Source organism: Juglans regia, chromosome 15 (assembly GCF_001411555.2).
Source record: "Juglans regia cultivar Chandler chromosome 15, Walnut 2.0, whole genome shotgun sequence".
Classification (NCBI taxonomy): Eukaryota; Viridiplantae; Streptophyta; class Magnoliopsida; order Fagales; family Juglandaceae; genus Juglans; species Juglans regia.
This window is the reverse complement of record NC_049915.1, coordinates 10067815-10079334: the sequence shown is the minus strand read 5'-3', so window position 1 is coordinate 10079334 and position 11520 is coordinate 10067815. Positions and strand designations below refer to the sequence as shown.

General features: G+C 44.1%; 1 protein-coding gene across 1 annotated transcript; it reads left to right on the top strand.

Annotated features, from left to right (window-relative positions):
• Positions 1–6571: 6571 nt before the first annotated feature.
• Positions 6572–7300, top strand: LOC109020013. Its single transcript, XM_019002402.1, has one exon. The coding sequence runs from the start codon at positions 6572–6574 to the stop codon at positions 7298–7300; it is 729 nt and encodes a 242-aa protein (XP_018857947.1).
• Positions 7301–11520: the final 4220 nt, after the last annotated feature.

Here is an 11520-nt window from a genome sequence, read left to right as displayed (position 1 = left end):
CTGTTGTCCTTTTGTAAGAAGTGAAAGAGGTGAGAATCAAAGTTTTGCTAGTGGGGAAGCTTTGTGGGTATCCTTCGGGTGAGGAGAAAAATTGTGTGATTGTAACAATTTTTCACATAGTGGATTTTCTTCTCTAGGTCTGTTGGTTTTTCTCTTGTTTTGAGAGTTTTCCATGTAAATTATTGTGTTGTTATTATTTCTCTATTTTGCTTGATATTCCTACAAAAGGTGGATCATGGGAGGTGAATTTGAGAGATCCAAATTCCCAACAAGTGGTATCAGAGCCTAGGTCCTTTTGGTGGGGTGGAGCTTCAGTGTGGTAGTATGGATACGTACAGTCTAAGAAGGTTCTATCTAGGAGATTGGAATTTAAGCGGGACCATAGTGAGTGCTATTCAATTCTACGGTAAAATTCATCAAAATAATGTCAGGAAGTAGGCTTTCAAATCCTATCAGATTTAAGGTGGAGAAATTTGATGAAAGAATCAATTTTGGCTTGTGGCAAGTTCAAGTCAAGGATGTTTTGATTCAATCAGGATTACACAAGGCGTTGAAGGGCAGACCAACCCAAGTCAGCAGTGATACTAGTGACTGGTGAAACGGCTAGTACAAGGAGTAAGTTCAGCAGTGGCTCCAAGTCAATAAATGAACATACTGGTAATGAAGCTAACGTTGTGTCTCTCTCTATGGAAGGCGATGTCTTTGAAAAGGGACATCTACATCCTCATGACATGCCGCTAATTCCCAAAGTTGTCATGATAGAGGATGTGTTAATGTTGGCGGGTCCACAAGTTTGCATACAGACATTGGTTTGGCATTAATGCAGGGTGTGTGGTGAAAATTCATGTCGATGGCTGATGAAGTTCCAAGAAAGCCAAACGTGGAAGTTATATCATAATTTTTAGCAAGGTTATTTTCGACATGGACCAAAGTGAAATGCTTGGAATTGGCTTATTTGGAGTGGGTATGCTTTTATGGTGGAGCATGACAACAGAAGCTATGAAAATCTTCATCCAGGTGGAGCGTGGCTATAGGACCAGCCAAAGTCCCAAGGTGGAGATTGTTTGGTTTGCTCCTTGGTTTGAATCCCACATTGGTGGGGAATGAGGGAAGAGCCAAGGCCAAGGCCTATAAAAGGAGGGTTAACATCCTTGATTAAGTGCACCAAGTTATAAGCTTGGCTAATAACTTGTGACTCTAGTAAAATTCATATGTTGTCCTATTGTACAAAGGGGAAGAGGTGAGAGTCAAAGTTTTGCTAGTAGGGAAACTTTGTGGGTGTCCTTGGGGTGAGGAGAAAAGTTGTGTGATTGTAACAATTTTTCATATAGTGTATTTTCTTTTCTGGGTCTGGTGGTTTTTCTCATGTTTTTTGTGTTTTCCACGTAAATTCTCGTGTTGTTATTATTTCTCTATTTTCTTTATATTCCAGTAAAGGGTGGATCCTGGGGGGTGAATTTGGGAGGTCCAAATTCCCAACATCGTGGTCGTGGCTTCCATCCACCAAACCAATATGGTCATAATTCTGGAACAGGGGCATCATCAAGCCCCTCTTCTACCTATGAGGCAACCGAGAGGCCCATCCTCACTAAGGCCCATGCCCCACCAAATGTATGTCAAATCTGTGGAAAAAAGAGTCACGTTGCTCTTAAGTGATGGAGCAGATTTAATCACTTGTTCCAGCCTGATGATATTCCTCAAGCACTAGCTGCGATGATATCGGAAAATTTTTCTCCTGATAATGAATAGATTGTAGACACTGGAGCATCTGCCCACATGACACGTAATCTAGGTATGCTTGAAAATTTACGCCGTTACTTTGAAAATAACTTTGGTATAATTATTGGCGATGGTAGTTCACATGCTATTACTCATGTTGGAGATACATACATAAATAATGGTACCAATCGCATTAAGTTACGTGATGTTCTTTTAGTACCAGCGCTTGCAAAAAATTTGTTATCTATTGGACAACTTACTAATGATTATCCATATAACTGTAAATTTTATGGTGTTGGTTTTGTGGTTAAGGAATGAGAGACCAATCGTGTCCTAATGAGCGGATGACAGAAGGGTAATCTTTACACCCTATTAGCACCTTATGAAGCGTATTTTTCCACCCATTTTCAGACTACCTCTGAAGACGTGTGGCATTAATGTTTGGAACATCCTCAGGCATCTACTATCCAAGTCCTCAAATCTAAAGGATTTATGCAAATTTCTGGCGCCAATAAAGCTCAGTCTATTTGTGAAAGTTGCCAGTTAGGCAAACTGAGCAAATTTCCTTTTTTACCCTCTTCTAGATTAACTGATGATATTTTTTATAAAGTTTATTGTGACTTGTGGGGACCTGCTCCTGTTATTTCTGTTGGTAGATTTCATTACTATGCATGCTTGGTTGATGCTTTTTCTAAATTTATGTGGTTCATTTCACTTCGAAAAAAATCTAATTTTTTCTCAGCCTTTTTATTATTTAAAAAAAAAAGTCGAACGAAATTTCAAACCGACGGGGGTGGTGAATTCGCTAACACCCAGTTACCTCTCATTTAAAAAACCAAGGAATTATTCACCAGTTTTATTGTCCCCATACTCCTGAATAGAATGGTGCTATGGAACGACATCACCGTACCATTCGTGAACTTGGTATGACAATGCTCTTTCATAGTAATGTTCCAAAACGTTTTTGCGTAGAAACCTTTGTCACTGCTACTTTTTTAATTAATCGTCTTCCCATAAAAACTCTTGATTTACAATCCCCATTTTCAATTGTTTATGGAACCTTCCCTGATTATCTATCCTTACGTGTTTTTGGCTCCAAATGTTATCCCTATGTTTGGGAAACCAAAAATAGTAAATTTGATCCAAAAACCTTACCCTGTGTCTTTTTAGGCTATAGTGATCAGCATCGTGGGTACAAATGCTATCACCGACCTACTTGTCGTACTTACATTTCTCGTCATGTTGCTTTTTATAAATTTAGTTTTCCTTAACATCTTGGGAATCTTCATCTACCCCCACCCTCTGAACCAATTTTGTCATTATTTGACCTTTGGGTTACCCAACCCTCGAACCATCCTCCCCCTACCCCTCTTGTCAGTATACCAGAACTAAATATTCCCTTAAACTTCACCATTCCCACCACGAAAACACCTCCTCCCCTCCTATCCTTTCCACTCCTAATAGCCCTTCACCTCCCTCCACTCCACCTCCGCCCATTACCCATACTATGATTACTCCCTCTCATGCCAGTATTTACAAACTCAATCCTAAATATGCCAACCTCCATGCTATCACCACCATTACCAAACAACCGAAAACCATCCGCTCTGCTCTCAATCACCCTAGTTGGACTCAAGCGATGCTTGAAGAATTACAAGCTTTGCATACTAACAATACATGGGCCCTTGTTCCTCGTGATTCATCTATGGCTGTTATTGGTTGCAAATGAATTTCTAAAACCAAACTCAATGCAAATGATTCTCTTCTAAAAGGAAAGTAGACCACCTGCATCAATCAAATCTGCCAAAGTACAACTCCTCTTCCAAAAGTAAAATAGATCACCTGTATCAAACGGTTAACTCTTCCCTCAAAGGCAAGTTTGCCAACGTCCAAAATAGGATATCGGCAGAATTGCCGCTGTCGATCACGACCTTTCTTGTTAGGTAGTTGTCAATCTGCACGATCACAACTAAGGCGTTGTCACGAGGGTGCAAAATGCCCTCCTCATCCTTCTCGCTGAAGGTTATGATAGTCTTCCTTGAGTGGCTCCTAGCGCTCGGGCCTGCTCTGCTGGCGATAAACACTTCCTTGTACCTGACCTTTCTAGCATGGGCCCTCCTTGCCGAGGAGATGGTCCTGCCTCCGGCGTACCCTCCTGCTATTGTACGAATTTCACCCACTAGACCGTCTCCTCTGATTGGGCTTCTCCAGCGTGAGCTCGCTTTGGGCAACCCTCCAGCCTTTCGCCTTGCTAGACTTTCACTTCTCCGTGGCCACGTGTGATCATCGAGTCGTTGGCTGCGCCGCTCATCACCTCGCTGGTCTAATAGAGTGTCCAAGTCCTTCATCTTTCATTTTCTCGCGAAGCAATCTTTCGTTCGGTGGCTGTCGTTTTTGTGGTAGGTGCAGTGCTTAGAGCGGGCTGGGCCTTGTCGCCTTTCGCCCAGTGAGCTCGAGTCTCTTTCGGTCTCCACAACCATGCTAGAGTGAGTGCGTAGTCCGACCTATCTAAGAGTGGGTTGTTCCTCCGTTTGTTTGGTCTCGTGCGTCTTCTTCTTGTTACCTTCTCGGCTCCCCCCGCCGCTCTGGCCGGCTGCTTACTTGTCTGCCCTCTCCAACTCAGTCTTCTAGGGGGTTGTCAATGCCCAAATCGTATCTTTAGCATTGATAAAATTGTCGACTCAGTCCATGAATTCCCTCAACAAAGTTAGGGTCTTCCGAGTGATCTCGGTCATGAAAGAGGTCAGAACCCCCCCCCCCCTAGCATAGCCGCCAAGGTGATCTTTTCATCATGTTTTTCTGTTGTCATGCGCTCCCTGTTGAATCGAGAGAGGTACGACTTCAAACTTTCGTCGTCTCATTGTTTCAAGGTCAAGAGGCAGGCGTTTGGTTGCCTCATTTTCCAGCTTTCCATGAATTACATCAGGAAGAGTCGGGCCAACTCGACAGTCTCGGGTGGTAGTGACCTAAACCATGCTCTTGGCGGTCCCCTTCAGAGTGAGAGGGAATGCTCTGAATGTGACCTCTCTTAGGAAACCGTGTAGGGTCATATGGGTGTTGAAGGTCTCCAAATGTTTTAAGGGATCTTTTGATCCGTCGTACACATCAATCTGCAGGAATTTAAACCTTGGGGGGAGGGGGACTGTAATAACTTCAGCATTATATGGCAATTTTGCATTGGTGAGCAGCAAGTCCACAATGGGCATAGTGCCTACCCGCTTGACCATCTCAGCATATTTGTCCCTGAGCTCCCGGATTGAGGCACATCGTACGTCGCTCTTCTTCAGCTGTTGCTACTTTAGGGGCTCAACAGGACTCAGAGTGATGGCTCTGCTCGCCTCCCTCCATTTCCCCATTGACCCTCCACAGGGAGACATTTTCCTGGCAGAGAGAGCCATCACTTCCTCCATCAGTTTTCGTATCATTTCAATTTGCTCGTTGGTTCTTGCTTCCATCGCTTCAGATTATTTTTCTTCACAACGTGAAGCTTGGGAGCGCGTTGTTGTCGGCATGCAAAGGACAAGCTACTATAGGAAATAAAATCCCACAGACAGCGACACTGTTGATGTCGTGTTTCATGGCCTGGGCAACTCCATGTTGTTGGGCTCGGACCTGGTTCCTGTTAAGTTGGAGAATGGGGGGCCTGGGGATCGTGGTACCTCCAATACTTAAGTTAGTTTCAGTGTAGGAGAGGAAGAGAGAAACAAGCAATTGAGGAAGATGAGAGTTGAAGTATTAAAGAGTGTGAACCCCTTTCCTGGCTGTGGGAGGGGGCTATTTATACCTAGCTGGGTTGGCCCTCATGGTGGGGGTAGTGGGTGTGTCATTCCGTATGAGGTTGGGTGTCCCTGCCGCTTACCTACTGCACTACAAACCAGTTAGACTTGAATGCGGCTATCTTTGACACCCCAGGAGGCACGTCGTGGCGTGCCGAGCCCCTTCCTGACATAGTCTCCTCCATCCCATTAATGTGGCGTGGTCTCAGTCAGGCATGTCCACCTCTCTAACTAGTTTGGGCATCAGGATTCAGGGTCAGGGGATGTCCCTGACTGTCAGCCATTATTGGTGTCAGACTATCCTGCATTTCATCCTTTTGTCAGTGTACTATGCCCGGTTGCTTCTCTTCTTGGATGCCTAGGCCTTATCCTTGGACCCGGGCCCAGGCCTACTTCCTGGGCACAGTTTCTTTTGCTGAAATCACAACCATTATGCTGCATGCTTTCCACGATGAAGAAGGACAGGGGACTTGTCCTGTACATGTTGACAAGCATGGGATCAGGACATTGCTTGCTTCCATATTGGTTGAAGGGGTACCCCTTTTTTATATTTGATTATTTTACGGCCAGCTTTTGCTTTTTGTTGAATTTCCCTAATCTCATCCTGGAAATTGTTTGAGCTGCTTATCCTTTCTGGTTGAACTTACATGGCCTGCCAATTTAATCAAAAGGCATATGATCTTTAGGTATTCTTCCTGAAAATTCAATTATGCTTTCACATGATGATCCATATTGTCCCAACTATTGGCCATAAGATAATTTGTTTCTTGAAATCATGTTCCCATCCTTGCTTCTTGGTCTTATCAGAGCTAAAGCTACGTGCTATCATTGAGAATGCACGTCAAATATCTGAGGTGGATTCTTATACTTTTACAGCATTTTTTAGACTATCTGCAGAAGATGCAGCATTTACCAAGGGCCCTCCCTATGAATTCTCAGTTATATATTTAAAAATACAAGGGTAAACTCACTGGGATGTAAGTGGAAAAGTATACCCATTGATCTCCAGACGAGTAACTAATTGATTGGTTTCCTGTGACAGTAGGTGTTGGGTAGGTGTTGGGTAGCTAGACGAGATGGAGGCGGAGGAACTGGCATCACGATGGGAAAGGCTTCATCTCTCCAAGGAAGAAAGTGCTTGCTTCCATGTCCAGCAGAAGAGGCTCCACGATGACATAAGAAGCGGGAAGTACTGTATTGTTGGGAAAGCTTTGACGGAAAAGGGAGTGAATAGCGAAGGATTCAGAATAACAATGTCTCAAATATGGAGGCTGGATGGGTGGGTGACGTTTAAGGAACTTGGTGATCAATGCTTCTTGATCGAGTTTCAGAAGATAGAAGACAAAGAAAAGGTACTGAGTGGACGCCCATGGTTTTTTGACAGACACCTCCTCACCATGATGGAGGTTGACGAGAAGGAATCCATAGATGGTTTGAAGTTCTGCTTTGAGCCATTCTGGATACAGTTACACAACCTCCCACTTTCAGTCATGACAGAAGATTTCAGTGAGCAGTTTGCAGAAGCTATAGGCCCGGTTATAAGAGTAGAAGCAGAGGCAGATGGACGTGCATGGGGCAGATGCCTAAGAGTTAGGGTGGTTGTGGACCTTAACAGACCTCTACTTCGAGGGAAATGGCTAAGGCTGGATGACAAGCAACACTGGATCTCATTCAAATACGAGAGGCTGCAAAACTTTTGCTTTCAGTGTGGTATTCTTAGTCACAAAGGCAAAGGTTGCTTGAATGCTCGTAATACACAGCAAGGAGAGACTGTGCCCCTAGCTCAGTTTGGTCCATGGCTCTGAGGACAGCCTAGGAACACGAACATTTTCGATAGGCGTAGATACGGCGGATCAAAGGGCGGAAACAACCAACAGACAGGGCAAGAAAGGGGAGAGGGTACTATTGTCCAAGATATGTTTGTGCCTCGTACATCAGAAGCCGTTGTGGAAAAGGTGGCAGGTGAAAAGGAGAAGGTGTCAGCAAGAAAGAAGGAAGAAGGGCCTCAGACAGGCACCAATCAGTCACTTACAGACGGAAAAGGAGGAGAAGGTACTACTGAGGATCCATGCATCGGGATGTTGGCTGGAAACCAGGGTGTAAGTCAACTGTCTGACCCAATAAAGGCTACCTTTGGTCAGAAGGAGGCTAATTTCTTAGAACATGGTGGCCCTCAGGAGACACAGGTTTCTCACGTGGGGGAGGCCTCTGCAGTTAACTTAATGTCTGGGACATATTGCCTCCATGAGTCTATGAAGGAAGTAGGGGAGGAAAGGGGTACAAAGGAAATTAATAATATAGGCAGCATGGATGCTCCCACTAATGGTGTATACCTGTTTAATCAAAATGATGACAAAAAGATGGCGCTGGATCAAACGCCTGGTGAAGACACTATCATGCCAATGGCAGAGGTTGAGGGTATGAGGACTATGAGGAAATGGAAAAGGAAAGCCCGGGAGAGTGAGATCAACACAAAAGGCAATTGTAAAAAAAGCCCAACTAATGGTTTTGCATGCAATGCAAGGAACCTGTATGCGAGGGGGTGCAAACGAGTCCTAACCTTTCAGGAGCCTAGCTCAAAAAAGACAAGGAGATGCCCCAATACAAGAGATTCTCCCATGACTAAGGCAGAGGCTGACTTTCAGCCCTGCCATGATCAATGAGCATATTAGTGTGGAACTGCCGAGGGCTTGGGAACCCTCGGACAGTTAAGGTCCTTAGGAACCTGACTAAGGAAAAGTTTCCCAATTTGGTTTTCCTAGTGGAAACTAAATGCAGAAGAAATAAAATGGAGGCAATTAGGAGGCTGCTGCAAATGGATGGGTGTTTTACTGTGGACTGTATGGGATTTAGTGGAGGGATTGCTCTACTCTGGAAAGATGAGTGGAGGGTTAACATCATTAATTATACTAAATGGCATATTAGTGCTCTGATCCAGGAGATAAAGTATGGACCTACATGGCAATTCACGGGGTTCTATGGACACCCTGATACAAGAAAGAGAGGCAGTAGTTGGCATTTGCTGAAGATGCTCAAACCCACCAACTCCTTAGCATGGCTATGTGCTGGGGACTTTAATGAGATCCTTCATCAGAATGAAAAGATTGGTGGAGCAACCAGACCTTATAAACAGATCGAGGACTTTCGAAGTGTTGTGGAAGCTTGTGGTCTAAATGATTTACACTCTCATGGGCAAAGGTTTACTTGGTCGAATAACAAATGTGGGAAGGATTTTACCAAAGAAAAAATTGACAGAGCCTTTGGAAATAAAGAATGGAATGAGCTTTATGGTCATGGGGTTTGTAATGCACTTCCTGCAATTAGTTCTGATCACTCTCCCTTGTCAATTAGTCTACACAACACCACTCAGGGAAGGCTGAAAAGGAGATGGTGCTTTAGATATGAGATGGCATGGGAAACAAAGGATGAATGTCAGCAGGTGGTGAGAGAGGCATGGCTAAATGCTGGTATAATAGATGGTCAGGCCAAATCCTTAAGGACACAGCTTGAGTGCTACCAAAAGGGTCTCATGACCTGGAGGCAAAAGATTAAGCAACAAGAGGACCAGATCATTAAAAATGGGACACAATTCATTGGGCATCTTCAGAATGTTGGTACTGGTGAGCACTTGGCAGCTATGAAACATACCCAAGAGGAAGTGGTTTCTGCCATTTTAGCTAACGATATCAAGTGGAAACAAAGGGCAAAGCAACACTGGCTTAAACATGGGGACAGAAATACCCAGTTTTTTCACATGCAAGCAAGCCAGAGAAGGAAGACCAATGCAGTTAAAAGCATAGAAGATCCTCAAGGAAGGTGTGTCACTGACCAGCTAGCAATCGGAGAGGTATTCACAAGCTTCTTCTCCTCTCTTTTCACTACTTCCAATCCTAGTTCTATAGACCAATGTCTGCTTGCAATGGACACCAAATTAGACAGTGTTAAGAAGGCTTGGCTTTTAAACCCTTTCACTAGGGAGGAGATCACTGCAGCAGTTTTTCAAATGAATCCCTTGGGGTCTCCAGGCCCCGATGGGTTCCCTGCCCAATTCTACCAAAAGAACTGGGAGGTAGTGGGGGATCAAGTCTGTAATTTTGCTCTTGGCTTCCTTAATCATGGGGGCACCCTCAACGAGGTTAATGACACTTTTATTACTCTCATACCCAAAGTTCAGAACCCCAAAAGAGTAGTGGATTACAGACCTATAAGCCTTTGCAATGTCTTATACAAGGTTGTGTCTAAAACCATGGCAAATAGACTTAAGCACATACTGCCACAGATTATCGCCCCAAATCAGAGTGCCTTTGTCCCTGGAAGGCTCATATCTGATAACACCTTGATTGCTTATGAGGTCCTTCACTCTATGAACTCTAGAATGAAAGGGAAGAAAGGTTTCTTGGCCCTAAAACTGGACGTGAGCAAGGCCTATGACAGGGTAGAGTGGAGATTCATTGAAGCCATCATGGTTAAATTGGATTTTCCTGCACATTGGATCCACATCACTCAAGCTTGTCTCACTTCAGTCTCTTATTCTATACTTCTTAATGGAGATCCTCAAAAAAAGTTTACACCTTCGAGAGGCCTAAGACAAGGTGATCCCATGTCACCCTACTTATTTATTCTTTGTGCAGAAGCCCTCTCTTCCCTCCTCAAACATGCTGAGACAAGTGGCAGTATAACTCCTGTGACAATTGGCAGAGGTCCTGTTAAAGTAAACCATCTCCTTTTTGCTGATGATACCCTACTGTTCTGCCAAGCTACGCATGAGGAAATTAATTGTGTTCTTAACATCCTCGAGTTATATGAGAAAGGTTCAGGTCAGGTTCTTAACAAGGATAAGTCTGCCATTTACTTCAGCAAGAATACTGCCTTGATGACCCAACAGCTGATCATGCAACTTGCAGGTGTCCAATCCACCTCTTGCTTTGAGAAATACCTGGGCTTACCTTCATTGGTGGGTAGAAAGAAGATAGCATCCTTCCACTCCCTAGTTGATAGAACTTGGTCTCGGGTCACAAATTGGAGAACCAAATTCCTCTCTGTAGCAGGAAAGGAGATACTGCTCAAAGCTGTGCTCCAAGCTATCCCCACATATGCTATGGGGATGTTCCTTCTACCAGCTTCTATCTCTAGGAAGCTAAACCAGATACTAAGGAAGTTTTGGTGGGGTTTCAATGAAGATTTTTCAAAAATCCAGTGGGTCAACTGGGAGAAGCTTAGTGGCAGGAAGGATTTGGGAGGCTTGGGTTCCGAGATCTGAGATGCTTCAATATTGCTCTACTATCCAAACAAGGGTGGAGGATCCTCCAAAATCCTACATCTCTAGTGGCTCAAATTTTAAAGCAGAAGTATTTCAACAATGGAAACTTGCTTGATGCTAAGCTGGGAGGTGGGCCTTCTTTTGCATGGAGAGGAATTCATGCTGGAATAAGTTTGTTAAAAAAAGGCCTTATATGGAGGGTTGGAAATGGACAGAAGATTAACATTTGGAAAGATAGATGGGTACCATCTCTACCTACACAAAAGATCTTGACCCCTCGAGAAGATGATTGCTGGTGTGAAAAATTCAGTGACATCATTGATCCTCAACAGAAGAGATGGCAGGAATCTATTCTATCTGAACTTTTCTCTAACCAGGAAATAGAGGGCATAAGGGCAATTCCCATCAGCTTAGGAGATAGAGAAGACAAACTCACATGGCAGTTTTCCCTGAATGGCAGCTACACAGTTAAAAGTGGATACTATCTTGGCAAAGAATTGGAGAGAGAGCAAGGAGGAGAACCTTCTGGCAGAGCTGAGAACTGCCAAGTGTGGAAGTCCATTTGGAAACTCAAGGTTCCCCCTGCCACCAAAATGTTTATTTGGAGGGCATGCAGTGAAGCCTTGCCTACTATGGCTAACCTGAAAAGAAGGAAGGTGATTAAGGACAACATCTGTTTAATATGCAAAAGGGAAGCTGAAACCTCTGGCCATGCTTTATGGGGATGCAGCAGTGCCCAAGATGTGTGGTGTCAAGGCCCAAAGA